Source organism: Schistocerca piceifrons, chromosome 4 (assembly GCF_021461385.2).
Source record: "Schistocerca piceifrons isolate TAMUIC-IGC-003096 chromosome 4, iqSchPice1.1, whole genome shotgun sequence".
Classification (NCBI taxonomy): domain Eukaryota; kingdom Metazoa; phylum Arthropoda; class Insecta; order Orthoptera; family Acrididae; genus Schistocerca; species Schistocerca piceifrons.
The window spans coordinates 32905055-32932062 of record NC_060141.1 but is presented as its reverse complement, the minus strand read 5'-3'; the positions used below and the strand labels follow the sequence as shown (position 1 = coordinate 32932062).

At 42.7% G+C, this 27008-nt stretch overlaps 1 protein-coding gene across 1 annotated transcript in view; it reads left to right on the top strand.

Annotated features, from left to right (window-relative positions):
• Positions 1 to 23350, top strand: part of LOC124795571 (WASH complex subunit homolog 1-like) — a 150800-nt gene extending 127450 nt beyond the window's left edge. The window contains exon 4 of the mRNA XM_047259643.1: positions 23161 to 23350. Coding sequence (XP_047115599.1) covers positions 23161 to 23350 — 190 coding nt within the window. The remainder of the gene's footprint in view (positions 1 to 23160) is intronic.
• The last annotated feature ends 3658 nt before the right edge of the window (positions 23351 to 27008 follow it).

Sequence of the window (27008 nt, the reverse complement as noted above, 5' to 3'; positions counted from 1 at the left end):
ATAATAGGAGAAATGGTGTGCCAAAGGAAATGTGGCCTGACAACGATACTGTTTAATCACAGATGATATCTTGTTTAAATGGTGAGATCTGAGCAGTTCCCAGTGGCTATTGGTGATTACTCATGAGTTGATAAATAAAACTGAATTGGAGTATTCACTCAGATATGGTCACTCTGGTGCATGTAAGTGTTCCAACAAATTGAGGGCTATTTCAGTAATATGCTGAAGAGAACCAGAAAGTGAAGTCACCTGTAGTATCCCACACTGCACCTGTCAATCCTATTATTTCAACGACATTATGGGAAACTGATGTGACCAATTTATTTGGACCTATTTCCCAACCGAGATCGGGTTATTCTTATACTTTGTGAACGTCAAGCTTATTTGTCATTTTCACGCCATTACGGAAGGCCACAGGCAAAACGGTGTCCGCTGCTTTCCAGAATCATTTCTTGCATGAAGTCTGGTCAGTTAAATGTGTCATCACTAATAATGGACTGCAGTACTGATCGTGGCACTGATTATGTATGGTGAGGAGACACAGAATTAATCCCATTTTTATTACATGGTATCAAATTTCATCCGTTCTGGTGAAGACAGTAATGTGAGGATTCGGGAAACCTTGCAGGATCTGCTATTTCAAGAAATACAGAACACATTATATGCACCTTCGGGCATTTCAGATCATTATGAATAAACTACCAAAAGAATTAATGATGCTTCCCCGCTGTTGGTGTTAAAGAATCCAGAGCCTCCCAACTGAACAACGGATATTCTTCAGTGGCCAAAGGCGCTCCTGTTCTGTCAGTCACTGATCATAGTGACAGCTACGAAAAATCTGAGACAAGCAGCGGAACAAAGGGGAGAGTATAATAATAAATTGGTAATGCAGATTACTTTCCACATAGACCAGAAAGTGCTTGTATGATTTCCCCAAATATCTAGTAAGAGTAGCTCCCTGTGCGAGAAATTCCTCAGAATTTTTTATGGACCATAATGATCTGGTGCAGTCCTCGCCTCAACGCGACTGAAATAAACATATCAGGCACAAAAATCTCAAAGAATGCTACGATTCTCCCACGTCAAGCGGTGGGTGGAATAAAATGACAATGAGAAAATGGGTTAGAGGAGTAAGTATTCTTACGCAGTGATCATGAATACATAAGTGCGTTGTGAATATAAACAGTCTTAATCTGAATTGCTTGATGATGTGTTAGGTTTATATTTATCTTGTATGTGTGATGGTGATAGCTTAAGTAATGTTGAATAAGAAGCTTTCCTTGACTAGTGATTATGGATTTTACAGCTAGTCATTTATATGGATATGCTAATGGATTGCTCTAAGTTGCAGAAATGAATCTAGCAAATTGAATGTCAAAATGTTATGTTACACTCATTTAAAGGTAAATTTGTGTGAGGAAGGAACAGAGCTATGAGGAATGTTGAAGTGAAGAATATAAAATTAGAATGTACTGAGAAAGGAATAGTAAGGATACCATATGTTATCTACAGAGAGAATGAAGCACGAGACTACAGCAAAATTATGTATGATGATTCTATTTTATTTGTTTACTAGTCTTTTCCTCGTAGCTTTGCCTTTGTATGCATTTGACACTTGTATTGAACACACTTCCTTCTCTCATCTCTGTGTCCACCTCTTCATCCCTCTCTCTGTCTGTCTCATCATCCCACATCCATCTGTCTATCTCCTCCTTCCCACTCTCTACGCCCCTTCATCTTCTTCTCTGCCTGTCTTTGTTTATTTCCTCCATAACCCCTCTCTGACCATATCTTCCTCCCCCTCCCTCAGACCATATCCTTCCTTCTCTCTCTCTCCTTTTGTCTCTGCCCCTCTCTCTTTCTTTTCCACATGCCCACTACTCCTTCACACCTTCCACCTGCCTCATGCATCTCCCTCTCCTCCTCCACGTCTGTCCGACTCCTCCTCAACCTCACTACATCCATCCCCTCTTCTGTCCATCTCAACCTGTCCCCAGAATTACTCATTGGCACCAGTAGCCCCTGCAGTACATTGTAATAAAGCAGGCTGATGCTACTCCTGCAACATGTCTGTCTGGCAGGACTTGAAAATCATTTGTCCAGAAGGATCTCCCTGACATCTCCTATGCTGAGAAAATTTATATTGAAATCCAATTTTAGTTCCATGTCCTCGATCATCAAGTCTTCTGCTACTGACAATTCACATTGTTGTTGAGGAGATCATTTTTCTGGTGGAGTGCTCCTTGGATCTGCAGAGCATATTTCAACGCCTGATGTAGTTGTAGTTGATGATAATTACTTCTTATTCCATTCCCATATTAACTACCATAGCCGTAACTCGGCCAATTCCAATTGCCTCAGTTCGTTCCTTTCGCGGATGACTCCTTTCTCACCCATAAATATTATTCTTGCTCCGATTGCACCTATTCTGATCGTAGTGTTGGTGTTGCGTATGAGATATATCGCTTTCCCACATCCTTTCGCGTTTGTTGCACCTGCCTCTACTGCTACTTCTGTTAGACGATGGCTCATAATAATAATAATTCGGGTCTTTGAGGTCTTCTCGTACCACTTTATGCCCCACATCATATTCTGGTTCCTGTAATAACACTTTAAAGGCATCGAAATCTTCCCTGCATCTCCCACCGAGACTGATGTGCCTACGATGTGCGGGCAGCTTCGTGACATAAATCCTCATTAATTCTGTCGATCTATATGGGCTGTAAAAATACTTTTTCTTATGTACCAGCTAAATTTTCCCAAAATTAGGCGCACAAAACACTCCATGCTCGGCTCTTGACTCACGGAACCATTAGGTTCCTGTTCAGCTTTATACTGCTGGACGCAAGTACCCTGATTGCCAGTACGCAGGCAAGAATGCCTAGCAGAACTCCCTATGTGTAGTACACTCCGGTGCAATTGATCGTACTCTAAGGACCGGTTGGATCTCTAAATAACCTTAAATAAATTCTATTTGACAACCACAAGGCCATGTGGGTGGTAATGAATAGTGAAACTGCTCCAGGTACATCTTGGTGTGGATGCTTTTGGAAGGGTTGCGAAAGACGTCGAATTTTTGCACCGACAAGAAGTGCTTGCAGTCGAAACCTTCCATCGTTCGTCATGGCGAAAATCCTCGAACATTTCTATTACTATTCTTTCCTCGTGCGGTTCCATAGTCTTCCGATTCACTGTCGCATTGATCCTCGTTCTGGAGTCGCACTGGTCTACCCTGTAACGCCTGTCCTTAATAGAATTCCTAGTACTGCCACTGCTTCGAGTTAATATTTCCTCTACTTTTGCCGCACTCTCATGTAATTTCCGTGTGATTCCTTAGTGACACCAGCTACTTTCACACTGACCTCTAAATCTTAACAGAGACTTAAACTCGTCAGATTTAGCCGCCGCAATATGCACAGTACTATCACTTTCTACCTGTACTTGTGAGTTCCTTCAGACTTTCAGCTAGCTGATGCACCTCGCCTATCAGATTTAATTTTTATTCCTCGGTATTTAACCTTAAGATTCTAATCTATCTTTCATTTTCTATATTGACTCGTGTGGACCATAATCTGGTCCCTGTCTTTTGTCTATTGCGTCTATACTGCCTCGAGAACCCACTTGCGCTTCTCGACATCTTCATACAGTCTGATCTGCCCTGTTTCCACAGTCTAAATTTCGTTCTCTACCCTTGAAAATTTGTCCTTTGTTTTGTCCTTGTAACTGAATACTTAGGGATTAGAATCTTTCGTCTAGACTATTAACATTTCTTCACTGTTATTGGAAAGTTTTTCATTTACCTCGTCGGTTTTTCCCAAAACTAGGCGTACAAAGCAATGTGTGCTCGACTCTTAACTTACGGAAGCATTAGTCTTCTGTTCATCTTTATGCAATTGCGCATGATCAGAGGGAGTATTTGGAGACACAGGATATCATTTAATCGGCGCTACAATCTCGTGATTCATCTTGTAGACTGCCGGGATCCACCGTCGCACACGTAGTAGAGGTATTTACGTCCACAGCGCCTTACTCACTGTGCAGTGGAAGTGCCCCTTGTTCGGTGTTCCCATTATCATACTCGATGGATCCCTCTCACTGTTACCATGACGAACAGAGGAGGCAATGATAAGTACTGATCTATATCTACACAGCTACTCCGCAATTCAAACTTAAACTTGCCTGTGAACGTCTGAAAAATACTAACAATTTTCATGAAATGTACATGTCTCTAACTAAAAAATGTGAACCTCTTAGCAGGATGAAAATTGTAGCATAATAGGAGTGTTTCTTTTACTGAACATTTTGGTATACATTTAAACACATTAATTCTCACAAGTACTTTGCTACAATTTCTACGAAGTTCAGTAAATTACATTTTTTTATATAGTGGTCCGTACTTCGAATCTATACACTGACAATCTTACTTAGATGCTTCAAACTTTAGGTACACGTTAACAACATCTCTGTCTAAAAGTTAAACTACAATCATGTCATTTCAGCTACAAGTTTTTGTTCTAGAAATATTTACATCCGATAATCAAAATTAAGGTTCTTGTTTATAATTAATTGTGTGTATTGTCCTTCTTTTTAGTAGTACGTCAGTGTCTGTAGTCTACTTTCCTCCAAATAGTACCCTGAAACATCCTAACAAATTTCAAACCTCAAGCTAAAACAGATTTTTCCTCATAAAATAAACATGTAAAAATATTTATTCTCAGGAAATTCAGTTCAGAGTTATATTTGATCAGTGACTCACCTGTGTTGTTGTTAATATACTCAGTTGCATAACCTTCTTGGTTTACATGTCCCTCGTCTTCTCTCTTCCTTTTCTTGTTTTGTTTAGTTGCCCCAAGAACCCAGTTTTCAGCTTCAGCCACACATCGAATGAATTGCCAACAGTTATTGTCCCATATTAATCACAGAATATATTCTTAGGGACTATAGAACTTTACACATGCTAATTTCCTCAGATTGAAAGAAATTACAGACATAATAGTTCTCGAGAACGACAAAATAGTAGCAACTCAAACTACAGAAAAATTTGTTATGAAAACAATGTTCGAAAATCAGACACATACAGGGGCAACATAAGAGCATCGCAACTAACGGGGCCGCCAGCTTTGTCGAACAGGAGTCTACTGATAACACTGATGCGTGAAAGCAGCTGAAACATGGGTGTGGACGCACAGCGAGAGATCTTTAAGTTGATTTTTAAACAACTTCCTGATACCCATTTCAGTTCTTTTCACCACCATTTTGTTCAAAAAAACTCTAAACATCGATTAAGATGAAAAACAAAATATCGATTTTATTTTTCAAACGGATTCGCAGGCAAGTCACCTTAAGTGCTTGACAGAGGGTTCATAGATTCATAGAACCGCTTTCTCGACTGTATCACTCTCGAACAGCACGTGGGAAAAATGAACACCGAAATCTTTCTGTGCAGTATCCGATTTCTCTTTTTTTTATTATGATGGTTATTCCTCCCTATTTAGGTGGTAATCAACCAAATATGTTCGCATTAGGAGGAGAAACTTGGTAACTGAAATTTCGTGAAAAGGTCTCGCCACAATGAAAACGTCTTTTATAAAAAGACTGTACAAATACCGCTGCCACTCACAAAATTCATTCTTCTGCTTCTGCTGACCAGGGTTTTCCCTGTTTGTCCCATCTCTTGGGTGGTCGTCCGAGTAGTCGTTTCGCTTGCTTACAAATTTTAGCTGGTCTTGTGGCGTCCATCCTTTCCACATGCTCCTTCCAGTTTCTTTTCCTTGCCTTCATCTATTTATTTATATCTTGTATTCCCCATTTTCTCTTATCGATACGTTTATTCTTTTGACCCACATGCTTACTCCTTGGAACTGTCGCAGTAAATTCATTAACTGCTTTATTAAATTGTTGAAGTAACATTTGTAAACTACCCTCATTATCTGACAGTGCAGCATCATCAGCATAAAATATCTATTCGTCATTTTATAGCCTGGTTTTCTTCTTACTTCATGTGCGATGTGGTCCATTATTACTTTAAACAGTGGGCTTAACGAGTCTCCTTGTCTAATTCCTTTAGGCCTATCTGTTATAATTTTATCTGTGTATTTTTCGTGTGTTTTAATTCTCGTTTTATTAGTTGCGTATACAAAGTGGTTAGAAACAGTCTGAAAAGATTGTAAGGGTGTTTTGCTGAGAAGTAACTGTTAGGCAAAACATTGGATACGTTGCACCGTTTCCGAGTTATTTAGCATTGAAGCTAGCCAATTAGGACGTCGCGCACGAAAATTCAAGCAGACTGATGGAGACAATGTCGTCAAACTTGCTCTTCGTTTGGTTTTCTCAGACCGAACAAACGTAGCTTTTACTCACCTAGCTTAAATGTATTACTTCCTAAAAAGGCACATTTTATTTGTTAATGAGAATCTGAACAAGTGGTAACTCACGGACCCACAGGTGCCTGTGTATTACCGAATTTTAGCGCGTGCAAGTGCTTGAATTTGTGCGCGCAACGACCTAATTAGGTAACTTTAATGCTAAATAACTCAGAAGCGGTGCAACATTTCGAATTTTTTCTTAACAATTATTTCTCAGCACAATCTCTCCGGCAACACCGTTACAAGCTTCTCATACTGTTTCTGATCACCATGTATATCTTCTATGATTTGTTGCCTACTTAAATGCAAAAGCATTTAATTCAAGCACACATATGTATTAAACCTTTTTATATAGTCTCGGTATGTACTGTGGTCGTCTTTGTTCTTTTGGCGCGTTTTTGTACTGCCACTGTAGCCTTATGATGATGTGTAACCTCGAAACATGTTGCTAATTAAATAATTCAGGTACTCACCAAATTTTGTAACATTCACGGTCGATTAACAATTGAAAACTCCTTTGTTTTAATGATTGCCACCCCAATTCGCATATCATGTCCATGACACTCTCTCCCCTATTTCGCGATAATACGAGGGGCGTTTGAAAAGTCCGTGCAAAGTCCCAGAGGTGGCACCACTGACGCGTATTGAGGTCATGTTTAGTTAGTAGCATCTTTGGAAACAACGCACACCATGTTTCAGCTATATTGGTTAATTTCGTTGTGTTTGGGATTCGTGTGAATCAAGGAAGTCGAGTGATTGTCAAAAAATGGACGAAAAAGAATTTCGTGTGGTGAATGAACATTATTTTATGAAAGACAAAACGCCTCAGGAGACTAACAGAAGCTTGATAAACATTACAGTGACTCTGCACCTTCGATTAGAACAGTTTATAAGTGATTTCAAAATTTTCGGAGTGGCCGTATGGGCACAAGTGATGCTGAACGTTCTGGACGCCCTGTGGAGGTTACGATTCCAGAAATCATTGATAAAATCCATGATATGGTGATGGATGACAGAAGGGTTAAGGTGCGTGAGATTGCTAGTGCTGTGGGCATCTCGAATGAACAGGTGCATAATATTTTGCATAAACATTTGGACATGAGAAAGCTATCCGCAAGATGGGTTCCGCGATTGCTCACGCTTGACCAAAAACGTAATAGTGTGAAGTGTTGCAAGTGTTCAGGAACAATCCGCAGGACTTTAAGCGTCGTTTCGTCACTGTGGATGAAACATGGATACATTACTATACTCCTGAGACCTAACAACAATCTAAACAATGGATTACCAAGGGAGGATCTGCACCAAAAGAGGCGAAAAGGTTATGGCGACTGTCTTTATGGCTTTGCAAGGGATAATCCTCATCGACTATCTGGAAAAGGGTAAAAATATTACAGGTGCATATTATTCATCGTAATTGGACCGTTTGAAAACCGAGCTGCAAGAAAAATGCCGGCGATTGGATCGCAAAAATGTCATTTTCCATCACGACAGTGGACCAGCACACACCTCAGCAGTTGTGGTCGCAAAAGTAATTGAAATAGGTTTCCAACTCGTTTCACATCCGCCCTGTTCTCCAGACTTGGCTCCCTCGGACAACTATTTGTTCCCCAATTTGAAAAAATGGCTGTCAGGACGAAGATTTTATTCAAACGAGGAGGTGATTGCAGCAACTAATAGCCATTTTGCAGACTTGGACAATTCCTATTATTCGGAGGGGATCAACAAATTAGAACAGCTTTGGACAAAGTGTGTAAGTCTAAAAGGAGACTATGTCGAAAAATAAAAAAGGTTTACCCCAAACACGTAAGTAGTTTTTATTTTTGCACGGACTTTTCAAACGCCCCTCGTACAAAACGAGTTTCTCTTCTCTGAACTTTTTCGATGGGCCCCTCTGGCAAGGATCCCACACTGTGCAGCAGTACCCCAGGAAAGAACGGACAAGCGTGGTACAGGGAGTCTTTAGTACATTTGTTGCATCTTCTACGTGTTCTGACAGCAAAATACAGTCTTCGCTTCGTCTTCCCTACAACGTTTTCTATCTTAATGTTCGTGTTTAAGTTTGTTCCTCATTGTAAGCGGTAAGTATTTAGTTCAATCAACACCTTTTTAAGTTCTATGATTTATCGTGCAATAGAAGTTCTATGGGCTTTTTGGAGACCTCGCCCTTTTTATTGTTTAGAGTAAATTGGATAAAAACCGCATTATCTGCAAACAATATAAGAGAGCGGCACAAATTATTTCCTAAATCGTTCATATAGCGTAGGAAATTCAGATATAATTTCTGTTTCACTAGATGACTTACCGCCAATAACTATGTACTGTGATCTTTAGCAGAGGAAGTCAGGAATCCAGTCGCACAACTGAGAGAGTACTACATAGGGACGTAACTTGATTATAAGCTGCCTTAGAGAATCTGTGCGCCTGTTGTTAGTCCAATTTTATGATTGTAAAAGAGACATGTGGAACTGAAGCATATGAGTACATTCCACTCTAAAAACTGGTTGTTGTATGTTTCTTCTCAGAAAATTAGAAGCCGTTTAGATTATCTTGCAAATCAGTGTGTTAACATCTAATATATAGAAATAAAAATGTAAATGGTCGTTTGTTCCAAATCGCGTATCTCTGAAAATCCTTATCCAATTGCTTTGAAATTTTGACACAACGTTACAGTCTAATATAAGCGTGTTTTTAGGCGCCTGTTTCTTTAATATGTAGGATTATGCAAAAGTAACTATACACACTTAGTAGGTATATTGTATACATCAAAATAAGAGTAAAATGTTAAATGAAGTTTTGTCATAAATTACTTTATTTCCAAAATATGCAGTAGAGTAGAGATCACAAGTGCACCACAAACAACACAAAATTAATTCTTCGTGATTTAAAAGTAACTGTACACACCTCTTGGGTGTAATGTATGCATAAAAATAAGCGTAAAATGGTAAGTAATGTTTTGTCTGAAATTGCTGTATTTCAGAGTTATACAGTAGAGTGGGGATCACAAGTGCAACACAAACAATAAAAAATTAATTCTTCTCGGAAAGCAACGACACGAAGATAGCCGAAATTCAACACGGCAACGTACTGCACATTAACTCAGAACATGATCAAAATGATGTCAATGTAGACGAAGACAGTGACGTGTTCGACGTCTTACCGCTCTCGGAACGTTGCAGGGTCCGTTCATCTCATTCTGCACAGTTGCACAGCCATTTTCAGGTCGCTACTGCAGTAGTTGCGACACCGTACACGAGCTCCTTGAGACGGCACCAAAGGTAGAAGTCCATGGGCTTAAGATCCGTAGATTTGGCAGGCCAAGCAACTGGTCCTGCACGATCTATCCACTTACCGTGATAAACAACATCGAAATACTCTATCGCCTCCCGATTGCAATGTGCAGGCGCAGCAACGTGCATAAACGTTAACTTGGTTCGTGTAGCGAATGGGACATCATGAAGCAGACCACCCAGTTCATGTTTTAAAACCTGCCAATACACTCTACCAATCAGATCCTGTGGAATAACATGCGGTCCAAATAACTGATTGTCCACTATACCACAACAAATGTTCACTGCAAAACGATCTCGATATCCTCTTACTTTAATCACGCGAGGATTCTCATACATCCACACGTGTTTGTTATGAGCGTTCACGATATCCGCACGGATAAGGACCCTCTCATCCGTTAACAGCACCCGACAACCAAACAGTGGCGCTCGAGTCAACATTGGCAGAAATTCTGATGTCTAGGGTGGGCTATACGTGTCAGCTCCTGTTGCTTCTGCGGGTGAAATGGGTGGAATTGCTATCTCCAAAGTAAGCGCCGTGCAGTTCATTGAGGAACCCCTACAGTGGCACTTATATGGTGGGTACTTATAGTCGAATCTTCATCTAACCATTTCCAGGATGTTCTCAACACCCACTCCATGCAGTAGAAGCCGACCTAACTGTGGCGCATCACGAATGCCATATTCTCCTAAACGCCTTCCCGTAGCTGTGAAAGTCTGATGGTTTGGTGTCCTTCTGTTTGGAAACATTTCCATATACCGTCGTCTTGCTGCACGTGCACTGCCATCTTATGCGCCGTAAAGAGGTGCATATCAGCGTATTCTCCGTTTGAGCATGTCACCGCACCGCACATAACGACTGCAGTCTATGAACTTCCGACAGAATGAATGTACGTAGTACCTCTGATGCCGCTACACCTCAACTGTGCCATAGGGTACAACGGACCACGCTCAAGTTGAGCAAACGAAGGCATTTCACGCCAGAATCAATCGAATAGTGTAGGGGGTAGTACAAAGCAACATCATTTCATATGCAGGCGAACAGGAGGGGCCAAAAGCCTGTACGATGTAATGCCTACCACAAATGTCATCGCTGATAACCTCGGCGTTGAGAGCCCGTAAGCTCCACATTATCCATCATAACTCGGAAATAAAGCAATTTCAGACAGAACTGTATGTAACATTTTTCTCTTATTTTGATGCATACATTACACCCACGAAATGTGTACAGTTACCTTTGAATATATATATGGTCCTCTGGGGACCTTTGTCTCCTCAACCGCAGATTTCCAACCGTCTCGGTCTTCAGCACGCCTATATATGCAACGTTTTGGGTTTTTTTGTAACAACGTTTCCCTGCAATTAAATTTATAACAAATTATATAATGCGCATATTTAAAACAGGTATATAAAAACACACGCTTATTCCAGTGCAAAGTTGTGTCAAAATTTCAAAGCATTCGGTCAGAAACTTGCGGAGATTTGCGATTAGGAACATTTACAGTTTCTGTGTAAGTGCAAACGTAGAAGTTGGTTTCTTCAAATTCTCAAATCTCCGAAAATGCTTCACGGGTTGCTTTGAAATTTTGACTCGACTTTGCATTCGAATACTCGCGTGTTTTTGTGTACCTATTGGAACGCCATCTGGTATATATGTAATACATACGTAATAAAAAGGGGAAACATTATAAAATGTAAATGTTGGTTTGTTCAAAATTGTTAATCTCCGAAAGTTCTTGACCGATTGCTTCGAAATTTCGATACAACGTTGAATATTCGTGTGTTTTGGGAACATATTTCTTTAATATATGATGTATAATATATGTATATGTAACTCTTTGACAGATTTTGTAACAACGTTTCCCTATTATTAAATTCATATAAATTTATGTGTTACATAAATTGAAAAACTAAGTCAATGAAAACGCGCGCGTGTAGCAATGCAGTTTCAAAGTAATCGATCAAAAACTTTCAGACATTTGCGATTAGAAACGTCTACATTTTCTACATAAGAACAACCGTAAGATACATGTTCGTTTCTTCAACATCTCAAATCTACGAAAGTTCTTCATGGAGTGCTTTGTAATTTTGACACAACGTTACATTCGAATGATCAAATGTTTTCATACACTTACTGAAACGCCGTGTGGTATATATGTAATAAATATGTAATGAAAGGGGAAACATTATGAAAATATAAAGGTTGGTTTAATCAAAACCGTCGATTTCCGAAACTTCTTGACCGATTACTTTGAAATTTTGACGCAAAGTTGAATCCTAATAAGGTCATATTTTTAGGTCTGTAAACATGTTATTTGCTTTACCTACAACTAAGTTCACGTGATAGTTCATTGTGACATCCCCCTCCCCTCATTATCACTCAGAGATATTTGCAGGAAATGAGAGATTGTGTAGTCAAAATCTACTTGCATTCCGTAAAGTGCATAACTTTACATTTCTGTAGATCAATACCTGTTGCCACCGTATGCTCCAGGCTGATATTTTGTCAGACCTGGAAGGCTTGTAACATTTGCTGGTGATTCGTCTGTCGGTTGGGGACGTCAAGCTCGTCGGCCTTGTTGGTGCTACATGAGAGGAGCAGGCTGTGCTTCTGCTCAGGATTTCACCCTCCCCTTTCTCACATTATAATACAATGCAAACATGACCCCACACTAGCCACACATCCATTATACCATTATAGTCACGTACACTTAACAGATAGACGCGAGGACAGGGGACAGTGTGCGCGGAGGGAGAGAAACCTTTCCGATCAGGTGGCTGAACCTACCCCTCCACAACCCACTGTTTGTTCTTTTGCGCAACGTGATTGACAAACAACTTTCATTGCATAACATTTATTCTAATTTCGCTGTAAGAAATCAGTGGGCAACTAATACTGTAGCATAAAGAATGGCCGGGAGAGTCTAAACTCGGATAATCTATGGAACACCATACCAGAAATAACTGAGCATTATTCTAAAATGCTGATGTGCTTAGCAGGACTCCTCTTATACTATTGAATAATGTAGTGTTACGCTTAGATCATCTAGTGAAGAGCTGTTAGCCAAGAGGTAACGTGAAAGCAACTGCGAGTGTTCTTGCCGACGTCAGAAAGCACACTATTGGCAGGTGCGTGACCTCGAACAAGATAGAATGATTGATCTACGGGCTGTCGTACGTAGCGACAAGAGAGTGCTGAACTGTGAATGTGATCAGTGATCACATAATGTCCGCATGTTAGCAGCGCAACAAAATTAAAGTATCGCATTTTGAAAGCCCCGTAATTATCTCCTTTTGCGACGCATAAGTTTGAAATATGGTTCAAAAATGCCTACCACCTTACCCTGTATTGGTGCAAAAGTTTGATGCCGTTCGACGTAACATTCGGGCTCGATAACACTTCAAACAGCAACGTGTCGACACGTGCGAAAAAAGGGCCAGAACTCAGAAGTTCACATGCCGTGTAAAGTGGGTTAATGATGTCACATGGACACCAAATTTCATAACAATTCAGCTCAACGCTACCGTCGACATGTCACATGATGGGACCATCGTCACAGCCTCTCTTACCCACATTTCACCCCTTATTTTGACGCCTCTGCGATGAAAGTCAGAATCGCGATGTCCAGCGTTGAAATCACGCGGTTTTCTTACGAGTCGTCGGGGAAAACATTTCAGACATACCGCCGCAGAGAGTAGACAAGAAAAGACCTCATGGGTTGGTACAACGGGCGTCAATGAAACCACCTCGAACTGGCCGCCGTGGCCGAGCGGTTCTAGGCGCTTCAGTCCGGAACCGCACGACCACTACGGTCGCAGGTTCGAATCCTGCCTCGGGCATGGATGTGTGTTATGTCCTTAAGTTAGTTAGGTTTAAGTAGTTCTAAGTTCTAGGGGAATGTTGACCTCAGATGTTAAGTCCCATAGTGCTCAGAGCCATTTGAACCATTTGAAACCACCTCTTTCCTTGAGGCGTTGATACCCATACATTTCTCGGTCGGATATGACCGTTTGCATTGTGCTCAGCAACAGAAAGACGTTCCTGGCAATATTTGATACTATTGACATCTCCCTGATGCTTAAGCCCTTCTCTAAGGACATTGTGGCCCAGCAGCCGCCTTGAAAACGACCTCACCCCTTTGGAGTGCAAACGGCCCTGAGCACTATGCGACTTAACTTCTGAGGTCATCAGTCGCCTAGAACTTAGAACTAATTAAACCTAACTAACCTAAGGACATCACACACATCCATGCCCGAGGCAGGATCCGAACCTGCGACCGTAGCGGTCGCTCGGTTCCAGACTGTAGCGCCTAGAACCGCACGGACACTTTTGGAGTGCAGTGAGACCGCTAGTTTTGCTGTGGTGCTAGTTTTGCTGTGGTGTTCAGGATGGAACCATTAGGGGCCATTGGAAACCATTCGACGAAATTCGATCATCATCCAAAGCAGCAAAGTACGAATAAAACGCCAAGGGTCCCTGTAAAACGTCCAATTCGGCAAAACTCTCGGTGGCACCCGCCCACGTTTATTGAGAATTTTAGAACTGTGTCTTTAAGGAGAAAACCTGCGAAGTAGTCTTAGGCGCCTGCAGGTAGGCAAACACTTGACCCTCCCAGCACTACTTGCCTTTCTGCAGTCATGTAAGACTACTGCGCGTGTTTTCTCTGTAAAGGCACATTTTAGAAATTCTCAATAAATGTGGGCAGGTTCCACAGGGGTACTGCCGAAGAGGGACCCTTTACTGTTTTATTCACGCATGTAACAATGTCACACCTCTCCATCAGCATGCCACAGGAGGGCCTGAAACAGGAGCACCGTAAAAGCATAATGACCCTATGCTGGTTCGGATCACGTTGAAATTTGGTCGAATAGTTTTGAACGGTCCCTAGTGGTTTCACCCTGTACACCAGAAATTGCGGTCGCACGTCATTCCAAATAGATGAGAGCACACTCAAGGGGTTTTTGGGCCACAATGTCTTTAGAGAAGGGCTGAAGCGTCAAGGTGAAAGGGGGGGGGGGGGTCAGCAGCATCAAAGATTGTCAAGAACGTCTTCCTGTTCCTCATCGCACTGCAAACTGTCTTTTTCAATCGCGAAATGTGTGGAAATCAACGTCCCAAGGAAGCAGTCCTTTCATCGACACCCTTTAGCCACCTCCTGAGGCCTTTTCGCGTCGATTTGAGCGACGGTTTGTCTGAAACGTTTTCCTCGGCCATTCATAAGAAAATCGAGCGATGTCAACCCTGGGCGTCGCGATTCTGACCTCCATTGCAGAGGCGCCAACAGAATGGGTGAAATGTGGGTAACAATGGGTGTCACGACCTTCCCATCGTGTGATGGGCTGATTTGTTGTGAAACTTGGTGTCAATGTGACATCATTATCCCGCTTTACACGTCACATGAACTTCTTAGCTCCGGCCTTTCTTTCTCCTATGTCGCCGCCTTGTTCTTAGAAGCGTCGTCGAGCCCGAAGGTGACGTCACACGGAGCCAAGCTTTTGCAATACTGCGGAGGAAGGTTGTAGGCACTTCTGAACCAAACTTCAAACTTGTGCTTCGCAATGGGAGAAAATTACGGAGTTTGGAAAAAGTGATCGTTTAATTCTGTTGCGCAGCGTACGTAAAAACGTCATTGCATCTAGCGGTCGATTCGAAAATCTAAAGCCGGCCGAAGTGGCCGCGCGGTTCTGGCGCTGCAGTCTGGAACCGCGAGACCGCTACGGTCGCAGGTTCGAGTCCTGCCTCGGGCATGGATGTGTGTGATGTCCTTAGGTTACTTAGGTTTAACTAGTTCTAAGTTCTAGGGGACTAATGACCTCAGCAGTTGAGTCCCATAGTGCTCAGAGCCATTTGAACTATTTTTCGAAAATCTAAGGTTAAAGTCGAGTGATCCTCGAGATGGCTGAATTACGTAATGCATTAGTACAATAAGAGGGAAAATAACGTTGTCTGGGTTGAAAACCTTCTCAGGTCATTGTTGGAAATGAGTAATGGCAAGGTGATAAAAATGATCTTAACAAATCTCTAAGTTTAAAGCTATGATATTCATTTCACCAAAAACTACTTGAAGGTTTCATCTTCAGCGGTGTAACAAAGTAAGAAAGAATGGCTAGGATACTTTTGAAAAGAAAATCAAAGAGTAAATAGTATCTGAAGATGAAACCAAGATATAGCAACGAACGGGAGACGTATGAATCGTTGACATCAAAGAAATGAAGGGATAAGAAAGGTTCACACATATGCAAGGAGACGATGGTATGATTGGAAACAAGTAAACGACGTCTATTGTAAAGCTTTTGCGTCGCATTAGATTTTGTAGTTTGACATGATATGTCGTACTAAGCAGGCATTTCTCATATTAACTATGTCCACTCCAGATATTTGCGTCGACATCCGTTTTAAAAGTAAGAAATACGGTTAGATAGTTTTAGTACGTACCATATTCTTCAACGAGCAGTCAGTCAGTTTACCTCAGATACCTTAAAAACATCTCGTAAATGTCAAACTGCCCTTTCTTGCGCAACATACAGTGCGTTAGACTAGTATGCTTCAATTGCTAAATGATTTCAACTTTCTGTAATGGTGCACGTGCTTGATCAAAATCTGTAACGCAACTGCAACACATTCAAACGTGTATCATAGACGTGGATTTCTGGAAGTCTGTCTCAGAAACGATGCAAAGGTTTAAAAGTCCGCTAACATAACTTCATTCTTCAGCAGTGCTCCACAATTTTGTAGATTATAGAGACCTTATCATCAATTCCTGCGTGTTTGCTCCGTCGAGCAACGAAAGAAGGAAGTGTTTCTGTTGAAAGGCTCCCGAAACACGGGAATAAACAAAAATTGTAAATATGTGGCGTGTTGGGAGGATTGTGTGAAAAGTGTGAGGGCTGGAGGGAGGTAAGAGGCGAAACTGCCAGAAGTTGCTGCTAATACCTCATGGAATCATCGTCGAGCACGTGTTCTCTTCGTCTTCAGTTTTAGAGTCTGGAACTGCAGCGACACTCGAACAGCGTTCGTGTCCTGCGGTGTACTTACGGAGAAACTGAGCGAACAAACAAGCACGGAGGGAGTTAATACACTCGCTAAATTACGCTGCGCGTTCGTTGAACTCCCTCGCCCCCCTCCACCCCACCCCTCCTCACACTCTAACCCTCATAAACTCATCCGCTCCACACCCTCTCTACTCCACTTATTCCTGTCACACCCTAGTTGTCGGCAACCTGTACAGCGCTGCACACACACACGTACATATACGCATACTTCTTTGTCACCCATTCATATTCAGTTTCAAACAAAAAGAATCACCCATGAAAGCTCTTCAGTAATGTTGTAGGGTCTATCGTAAAAACATCTTTATTGCTCCTGTAACAATGTAAAAATGACAACAAATGTCAGTCACTTTACAGAAGTGCAGTTGTTTGTAATAACGAGGAAAAAATGTCCATGATTTGTGGCTATCAAAATTACTCCGTATGTTGTTTCTCAGTGTCTTTCCTTAATAGAAACAGACACTGTTGCTGCTCGGATTACAAAACACGTGGAAAAAAAGCTTACGAGTTAGGAAGATTATGTTCGAATTTTAGTATAGATTAGCTCCTACTTGTATTGTTAGCTCTGCGAATTAAGCAGTCTGATCTGGGCAGTTCCTCGAGAATTTTATACAAAGAAGCAATTATAGATCCAATCGAGGAAGATATTGCAGTATGGATATTTTTAAGAAAGACAGCCATATGGGCAGTAGGCCACAGCTGGAATGAGCCGTAGATGATCTTCTTTTAGAAAAATGTTCTTGGTACTAAAATGATTACAGTTAGTTTCCACTGAGAGTGTCAGATGTTTTTTGAGTCCAGATCTGCATGAAAAATAACGGTTATTTCTCCATGAATGCAGCTATTGACATGTATTGAAAAGTTCCTGAAGCCGAGGGAAAGATGGTATTGAAATGCCCGTTTAGTATGGTGATAATGAACAGCAAATAATATGTGAAGTCAGAGAGAGAGAAGAAAAGACATCGCCCTGATATTTGGAAATTTCGTCTAATTAACATTAAGAAAACTAAAATTGAGAGAAAATTCAGAAACTGAAACTACCACTGGAAGAAATTATCTAAGGACGGCTCGTTTACAATATCGGCTTTCAGAATTATTAACTTTCCGTTTTCGATTTTTAGTCTCGATATTGTCAACGAGGTGGCGGTATGTATCTGTAGTGTCGTATCATTCAAACAACTTGAAAGAAACACGACTGCATTGGTACACGCCGCCAATTTTCGATCCAGTAAAAAATAAATAAAAAAGAACAGTAAGCGCTAAACTACAGAAGACAGGAATGAACAGCATTTCGTGACATTCTATAGCGATTGACATAATAAGAAGTGAGTGTAGTTTTCCTCTTAGCTTGTCTGAAGTCATCAGAGAGACTATTCTCATGAAGTCCGACGAAAATGGGGAGCTGTAACACCAGGAAAATAGCGAAGTGTCTTCCACTTCTTTATATTTAAAAATAAAATGTAATTAGGAAGTTTTTGGACGTCGTTTACTTCTTTCCAATCATACCATCGTCTCCTTGCATATGTGTGAACCTTTCTAATCCCTTCATTTCTTTGACGTCAACGATTCATACATCTCCCGTTCGTTGCTATATATTGGTTTCATCTTCAGATACTATTTACTCTTTGATTTTCTGTTCAAAAGTATCCTAGCCATTCTTTCTTATTTTGTTATACCGCTGAAGATGAAACCTTCAAGTAGTTTTTGGTGAAATGAATATCATAGATTTAAACTTAGAGATTTGTTAAGATCATTTTTGTCACCTTGCCATTACTCATTTCCAACAATGACCTGAGAAGGTTTTCAACCCAGACAACGTTATTTTCCCTCTTATTGTACTAATGCACTACGTAATTCATCCATATTCCTTTCCTTTACGGGCTACATGTTCTTTTCCGAATTCCTCAATTGACCTATCCAGGTACCGCCATTGAAATCTCATGTCACAAGCTCCACGTTCATTATGCCTACTACAAACTTCTTGCAGCGTGACATCTGTCTAATAATGCCCCATTGATAATGTTGTCTTATTACCTTTTTTGTGTGCAGCCACCTTTCACTCTTCTATGGATTCATAAGTTCAACCCTTTCAGTGACACATTTTAACAACATTTATCTGATACTGTGGGTCTTCTTAAACGGGACTTGCTTTTCCAACAGCATGTCTGGTAATAAAGGTGTATTCTAAGGCATAACTGATAACCACAATGCCTAGTCCTCCGTTTTTATTTGAAATTTCTTGAAGAAATTGTATCCCACTTCGTAGGTGAGGTCGGTAATAGGCACAAGCGGGGTAGCTGTTCGAATTCTTATTGTTCGGCAAGAGGAAGGGATGTGGTGGCGTAAAGTTCCTAACCGTCGCACGTTGCGTCACCGTCTTCTATCTAATGCCTAACATCTTCGCACTGTTCCGTGGAATGGAGGAAAGACACTGCTGAAGATCCGTCCGTCGCAAGAAATCATTAATTACGTTAGTGCTTTCGGTGGTTTTGGAGAAATGTAGGCTGCGTTCTGGCACAGGTTTCAACTGTTTTCCTTCTTTCTGTCGCCGTCATTAACATTACAAAGACGGCGACATAGTGAAGTTACTGATTGTAGCCTACCTTAAACTGTTATATGCATTGAAACATATTAACTAATCGGAAAAGAGAGGTGATTCTAGTCCTGTTGTTCCGCTCAATGTATTCTACCATGGCTCACCATTCTCTCGAATCAAAGGCCTCCATAAAGTCCACGTAAGTTATAAACCGGCTTTACTTCCTTACGCTCCCTCGTCGCCTTTTGGTTAGGGGCGCGCTAAAGGCAGGATCGCCCCGTTTGGAAACCACCCTGATCTGCACATCTCCGCTGCACGACTTGTGGCGAGCGGTACTTCTTTGCTGTCGCTATCAGTTGTGCCCCTTTCTTGCTCCAATGGCGAATGGTGCATCGGAAGAACGGTTGTTAGTAAGCCTTTGTACGATTCCTTATTCCTCTGATTTTCCGGCCACGGTCGTTTCTCGAGATTTCTGTGACAGGAAGTAATGTGTTGTTTCGCTCCTCTTGAAACGATCGCTTTCAGAATTTTAACAGCAAATGTGTCCGGATACACAATCCTCGCCTTCACTGCCCGCCACTGGAGTTTCACGAGCACGTCCAAAACGCTCTCGCGCGTAATAGACGAAACTGCGATGAAACGAGCCGCTCTTCTGTAGATCTTCTCCATTAATCTCCACACTATTGATCAAATTGTGACTAAGGTTTGACCGCGAGCACTTCGGATGTACTAGCGTCGACTGTTGAGCATAGTGAAGCTGAGGAGCCAAGTACTGACGGTAAAAGGAGTACGAAACCTTCACAGTGACACGGAGAGCCACTGAGGAACGCGTCGCGAGTTTTCGAATCTGACGGTGCTGGCGTATTAATGCGTGCACCGGTGGCGCAGCGGCCCCGCTTTTGGATAGCCCTTCGCGTTCGACAGCTGCGACCGCGGCGGCGGGCGTGGGCGCGGCGAGGCGCAGCGAGCGGTAGCTGGCGGCCGGCGGCGGCGGCGGCGGCGCTATTCGTGTCACCCCTAGCTTCCTGCGAGCGGCTTGGGCAGCGGCTCGTGACGCAGACCGGCTTCATTATCTCGCTCGGCGGCCCGGCCAGGCCAGGCAGGGCCGGGAGAGCTGGCCGCCCCCCGCCCCCGCCCCCGCCGCGGCCGGGCTCTGCCGCCTTCCCCCGCCCCCCGCCCCCGCCCCCCGCGCGCCGCACCCGGTTAGCCCCCCCCCCTCCCCCCGCCCCACTCGCGGCGCCTGGCGCAACCCCCGCGCGCGGACGCCGCGACTCGCGGGCGCCAGCCGCGACGCCGCGCCGCCGACCGGGCCGCGCCGGCTCGATAGCCGGCCGCCTGGCCTAGCACACGTGCGGCGCTGCCGGCTCGCCCTTTGTTCGCCTGGCCTTCCCTCGGCCCGAGGCGGCCCCTCGGCCTGCTCGCCGACCTTCCCAAATTATCGGCCGCATATTTACAGCGGGCTACCTCTCGTCATTTCGCAAGAAGCCCGCGCCTCGCTAATAATTTTTATCCTCTCCCCGCACTGCGATGCATTAAGTTACTTGCCTTTAGATTCGTTCGATACCGAGGAACATCCTACAATGTTGTCCCAGCAATCCCTTGCATATCTTAACGGTGCTAAAGCGATGTTCGACAGATGCATCGTCGATCTGCAACTTTATTTGCACTCCGTAATCCACAGGACGGTGTTTGGCGGAGGCTACATAAAATTACCAGTTTCTCATCCCCTCCTCGACCACGCATGTAACATTAGAGAGAAAAAAAAAATAGAACTGCCGAATCGGCCCCTGGCTATTTTCTCAAATTTTAGCGTCACGGTCATCAAAACGATGCATGTTGGAGGAAGTCACGTTATTTGTACCGTGTTTGGAGATATATTTTCGGATTCTAGCAGTTTGCTTTCATGTGATGCGCTTCTCTTCAGTGAAGATTGTTGAACATTTATGTGACGCTGTCGCACCCTCTAAACGAACCGTTAACTCATCCTACTGCTTTTTTACTGAATTTACACCGTCCTCTTCGTTAATCCACTTTCACGGCGGTCCCATGGCGGCGAATAATTTTCGAGAATTGGTCGCGCAACAGTTTTGTATCTCATTTCCATCATCGATAAAGTACAGTTCCTTAAGATTATTCCAATGAATTACAGTCCATTTCCCATGTTCTCTCAACTACTTGCTAGTTTGAATGAACTGGTGTATAATTATTTCATTACTTCGCAAATGGTTTCACTGCTAATGAGAAGGAGCTATGTTTCAAGGGAAAAATCATAAGACTCTTTGATATGAATTTACTTTATGTGAATTAACTTTTTTGTAATATCATTAGTCTGATGACTGGTTTAAATGCCGTCCTACATCTCTTCTGCTAGTCTTTTTATCTCTTGGACACCTACGACATCCGACCTTCTCGATAAGCTATTTACATATTCACATATTCTCACTCTTGCTGTTCCTAAAACAGTTTCCTTCTACTATCCCTTCGTGTTCCGAATTAACTAACCCTAGATGTGTTACCAGATATCTCACGAACTTAATTATTGATATCTTTTCGTACCACCACATGTACTTTTCTATGGCCTCGCGACTGTCCACATTTCACATCGATACTGTACTGTACCCCAGACGCAGACGTTCAGGAAATTTTTTTTCGATCCTGTAACATACGGCCAGAAAATCGTTCTATATCGAGAAAAAACATTCTTCGCCTGCACCAATCTACTTGCGCTGTCTTTCTTGCGTAGTCTTTCTTGTTTCCTGGATAGGACGTTTCTTCCATAACCTGCAGTGCTGTTGTTCAAAATGCATTGAGCATGTTGTTCTCTTTTCTGCTTCATTTCGCCGGCTTCGTCTCATCTTTCTTTGTGCTGAAGCCATATTCTGTGGTAGTTGTGTCGTCTGTTGCATTCAACACTTCTTGTAAATCTTCGTTGCTTTCGGACGGAAGGGATGCATCATACGTGAAACTTAATGTTGTTCTGTGGTCTCCTTGCATTGTCAGTTCTATTGTAATTTTTTTCTTTCCCTATCCTCTTTGCTTCTGCAGCGCGAAGTGGAAACAACAGTTAGGATGAACTACAACCCTCCTCACACTCTGTAACGAGCTCCGCCAGGTCAAAAACTAGAGAAGCCGGACTCGCCGTCATATTTAGTCGGTACATATTGCGCTGAAAGCCAGACTACATATTTCAAATAGAAATAGACTCATTTGAGTATTTTCATTGGTTTCTTAATAATTACTTGTAATCAGTTTTTTTCGAGATTAACCTTAAACGTGCTTAAAGCAGCAAAACACTCAGTGAATAGCCTTATTATTTGGCAATTGTGATAGCAACTAAGTGCTGAGTGTTCTTAATCGCTCAGTCTTCTTTCTAAGACACTTTTATGTCGAAATAAAAATTCTTAGTTAAAGGAACTAACGTTCGTTCGCACTAGCTCCTCTGAAGACGATTGAGTAGGAGCGACGCGCGAGCAGATTGGTATCGGCTTTGCCTCATTCGCTCCGCTTGTAGCATTGTTTTACCGTTGGCTCTTGGGCTCAGAACATACGATATAGAAATGAGAACGGCATAGGCTGGTATATCTTCGTTAAGGTAGAACAGGCCCTAGTTGTGCGTCGTCTACGTCATCGCTTAAAAGCTTAACAAAAGCCGGGGCTTATGCGTACCACCATCTAACCTCGCTTCATTTTCTACAACTCCCACTCGGTTTTTTTACATGTTGTAGGTTACTCATCTGTCACTGTATTTCAGTGTCAGTCACCTCGCGATTGCGAGTATATTATTCCGAATTATGTCTTCGAAGGCTTTGTTCTGGTCGACAGAGGCGAAAGTATAGTGTTCTTTCTTTATTCTTCCTTCCATTAGTCAAGTGCAAAGACGGTTATGTATGTGAGGAACCCTTTCTGAAACAACCTCGCACAGATGTGACTTTGGGATGTTGAGTTTTAGCGTTGTGAGGAAGTGGGACGCGGACAGACTGCGGGAGGCGCGGGCTGGCCTGCGTGGTGCGCAGCAGACGGTGCGCTGCGCGGCCGGCAGGCAGCTGACGCAGAGCGGTCACTCGGCGGCGGCTATTGTTCCGGCGGGCGCGGCGTCACCATTTGTCACGTAGGCGCAGATAGCGGCGCAGCCTTGGCGCGGCCCGCGCGCCGCCGCCTCCAGAAGCGCAGCGCAGCGGCGGCGCCCGATAGCCGGCAGAGTGCCGCGCCGCGCCGCACACTTCCCGATTTCCGCGCCATCTCACACCACTCCAGTAGCTGTCAATATGATGCATTCCACGATTACTGCGTAGGTCACTTCATTCACTGCGTTTATATGCGATACAGCTTGCGGGAGACCAAATTCGAATTTCGCAAATCGATATTCGCTATCTACGTCACGTGTCAGGCCTAAATCGGATTTGCTAGCCTGTGGTGTGCGTACTGTAAGACCTTCGGTACACACACCATCAGATTATTTGACTTGTCGCTCTAACGAAGTAGGCGAGTGTCAGCAATATGTCTCGTGGTCTTATCGTGGCGTGCTTATCTTCTGCCGTTAGGTCAGACGATAGAAATGCCACTTGCACGCTTAGAGTAGCAGATTGACGGTGACCAACTTTAAACAGAACTTGATTAATTTTCACACACATTTTTTAAAATAATAACAAGCATAGAAATAACTTGTTCTGGATGCTATTTACAATTGACAGTCTGAAGTTCATTTGGTCTTGGTACGTTAATCTTATTCTCACATATCTCTGATACTTGACAAAGTGTCAGTACATTTATTTTCATCGCTATGTACAGGAATATGATAATCTTATTAGACGCAGATTGAAACTTGACTATAGACTGGTACAGACTACTCGGAGGTCTGTACACTTGCTATAATACCTCGCGCGTTCAGGTATCACTGCGCGAGTGTGATCCGCAGGGAGAAAAGGTTCTACGTTAGCAGCAATCTCATTGGCTGCGTTACATATTAATACGCGGATCGGCGGAAGCAGAATTTGGTCCGTCTCTAAGACAGCGCCTTCTCGTAGTGCGGAGACGGACGAGCGCTGCGCCTGCGCTTAGCGGGGCGCGCTCTAGTGGGAAAGTTGTGTACGCGCTGACTACGCGGAACTATGTACACAACATAGCCCAAATACTGCTTTTCAGAGGATCAGTGATTTTCTGCGAACGATGTCTGTGAATCACCTGCTTCATATCGTCAGCACATTGAAGCCTGCTTATATTACCCAAACATGGAAAAACTCTTGCATAAAACAAGAGTAAAACCCTGAATTCACTCTTAGATCTAGCTGTTCTTACTGCAGTAGGCTACCGCTATCATTTATTCCTCCATTATAATCTTGTCGTAGCCAGATGACCTGATTCACTGCAATGCGAGGAGCACAACACGAAAATTGAATTTCGAAAATTGATATTCGCTATCGCGTTTACTTCTTGGGCGTGAATCGAGTTTGCTACACCAATGTTTTCCCATCATCTGTGGTTTTCTGCGAATGGTGTTCGGTAATGGCATACCTGAATTTACACTCCAGTAGGCCTCCGGTGTAATTCACTCCTCGATTACTGCCTTGTCGCAGCTGTGTAATTCCATTCAACGCGACGCAAGATGCGGAACACGAAAATCGAATTAAGGAAATCGATATTCGCTCCCATGGTTACGTATTAGCTATGAACAGAATTTGATAGCTCACTCAAAACATCGGTTTTACGGGACTCAGTTCGTTTCTGTGAGTAGTGTCTGTAAATCAGCTGTATCGATTTTATCAGCACGCTGAAGTCAGGTTACCACCACCTTTTGTAATTGTGAGTAAAGAGAGCGTGACTTCACTATGAACGTCAGCAAGCTCGTAAGAAGAGAGGAGCAGATATCTAAGGAGAAGTGTTTAAAAATCTTATTTATATGAATTAATGCGTAAGAAACTGTTGTAGAGTTCTGTCTAGGACACAGAATTGGAGGATTTTCTGCCACCAATCATTGACTTTTGCCACTAAAAGAGTGAGTTGCCATAGCAGTTTACAAACTAACTAGGTAACCAGGCACTGCCAAGCACGCTAGTTGTCCCCATTCAGCAAATATATCTGCATTTATCTACCCCATTCCGCCGAGAAGCTTTAAAAATGGCCTTTCCATCAGTAAAACGAAACGAAATGAACAACTCGCTATTTAGTTCAATACTACATTTGGATTGAATCTCCATGCTTTGTAGTATGTGCTGAGAATTTCTCTCTAGATAATATTGCTTCTCCTTCCTCAAGTGTGCTGGTTTGTACGGCTATGGCAAGGTCGCCGGCATAGCAAAACTTTGCGCTAGCAGTGCTTGGCACGTCACTGGTGTACCGATTGAAAAGTAGGGGTGCTAGGACGGACCCTTGAGGGAGCCCATTTTCCAAGTTAAATGACTTTCTCTGTTTGTGTCCAATGCTAACCTTGAAGTAGCGGTTGGTTAACATATTTCCCACAAGTGTCGTCAGTTTCTTACTTGGTACATGCTTTTTTAACTTCAACAGGAGTCCATCTAGCCACACAGTGTCATATGCTGCTGACAGATCAAGAAGGGCCACTGATGTCTTTAGTTTCTTTAGGAATCCTTGCTTCTGAACCCAGCCTGATGTGTTGGGGTTATGTTGTGTAATATGGCTTTAATATTACTCTCATATATTTGATCTTTTCTGAAAGTGGAACTTTAAAATGATAATTAAAGCGTAGGTTTGAGCCGTTTCTTAGCTATGACATCGTTTAAATACTGTTTTAATGCAGTATTAAAATATAGTTATTCACTTGAATGTATATTTACACGTTTATTTTAAATGTATTATAAAATATTATATTTTTTGTTTGGTAAATTGTCAGCTTTATCCAAGTGGACGTAGTACTATACGAAGAAAATAAAGACCTCGAATACAACAAGCTGACAAAGGTACACAACTGTTTTCTTTCAGAGACAGGTTGGTTGGTTGGTTGGTTGTTTTGGGGAAGGAGACCAGACAGCGTGGTCATCGGTCTCATCGGATTAGGGAAGGATGGGGAAGGAAGTCGGCCGTGCCCTTTCAGAGGAACCATCCCGGCATTTGCCTGGAAAGATTTAGGGAAATCACGGAAAACCTAAATCAGGATGGCCGGACGCGGGATTGAACCGTCGTCCTCCCGAATGCGAGTCCAGTGTCTAACCACTGCGCCACCTCGCTCTCAGAGACAGAGTTATACGCCTATGCACGTGTATATTACCGAAAAGAGCTCTGGCTGACACCTGGCTGCAACGGCTTAAATGAAAAACACATGCGTTGTTTTTGAGACAGTGACCAATATTGTCTGGTGCAGTTGTTCCAATCGCCGACTAAATTTTTGATGTGTAGAATACCGTCTGTAGCACTGAGAATGGCCGAGTGAGCAAGTATCACACTATGAATCCAAAGACGACGACTCTTCAGTCGGCTCTAGGATATTTTCTCACTTCTCGCGTCTTCTACCTCTCGCAAAGATTTTATAATGCGGAGAGCACCAAATTGCAGCGTTGTTCGGATACCATATTAAACAATATGTCCTGCTATAACCGATTGGGTAGTTCGACTCAAATGTCGGAGGAAGGCGAGGACAAGCCACCCCGTAATAGGATAATGTCTAGTATAGCACTGACGTGTTCAAACCAACCTTTGGTGAGTACATTCTTATCTTTTTTGTCATTCAGATTATAGTAAATATTTAAACGACGATAAAATACTTCTGTTCTAGGCTTTTGGACGTAGATACGTACTAAACGACGAAATCGGCAATAC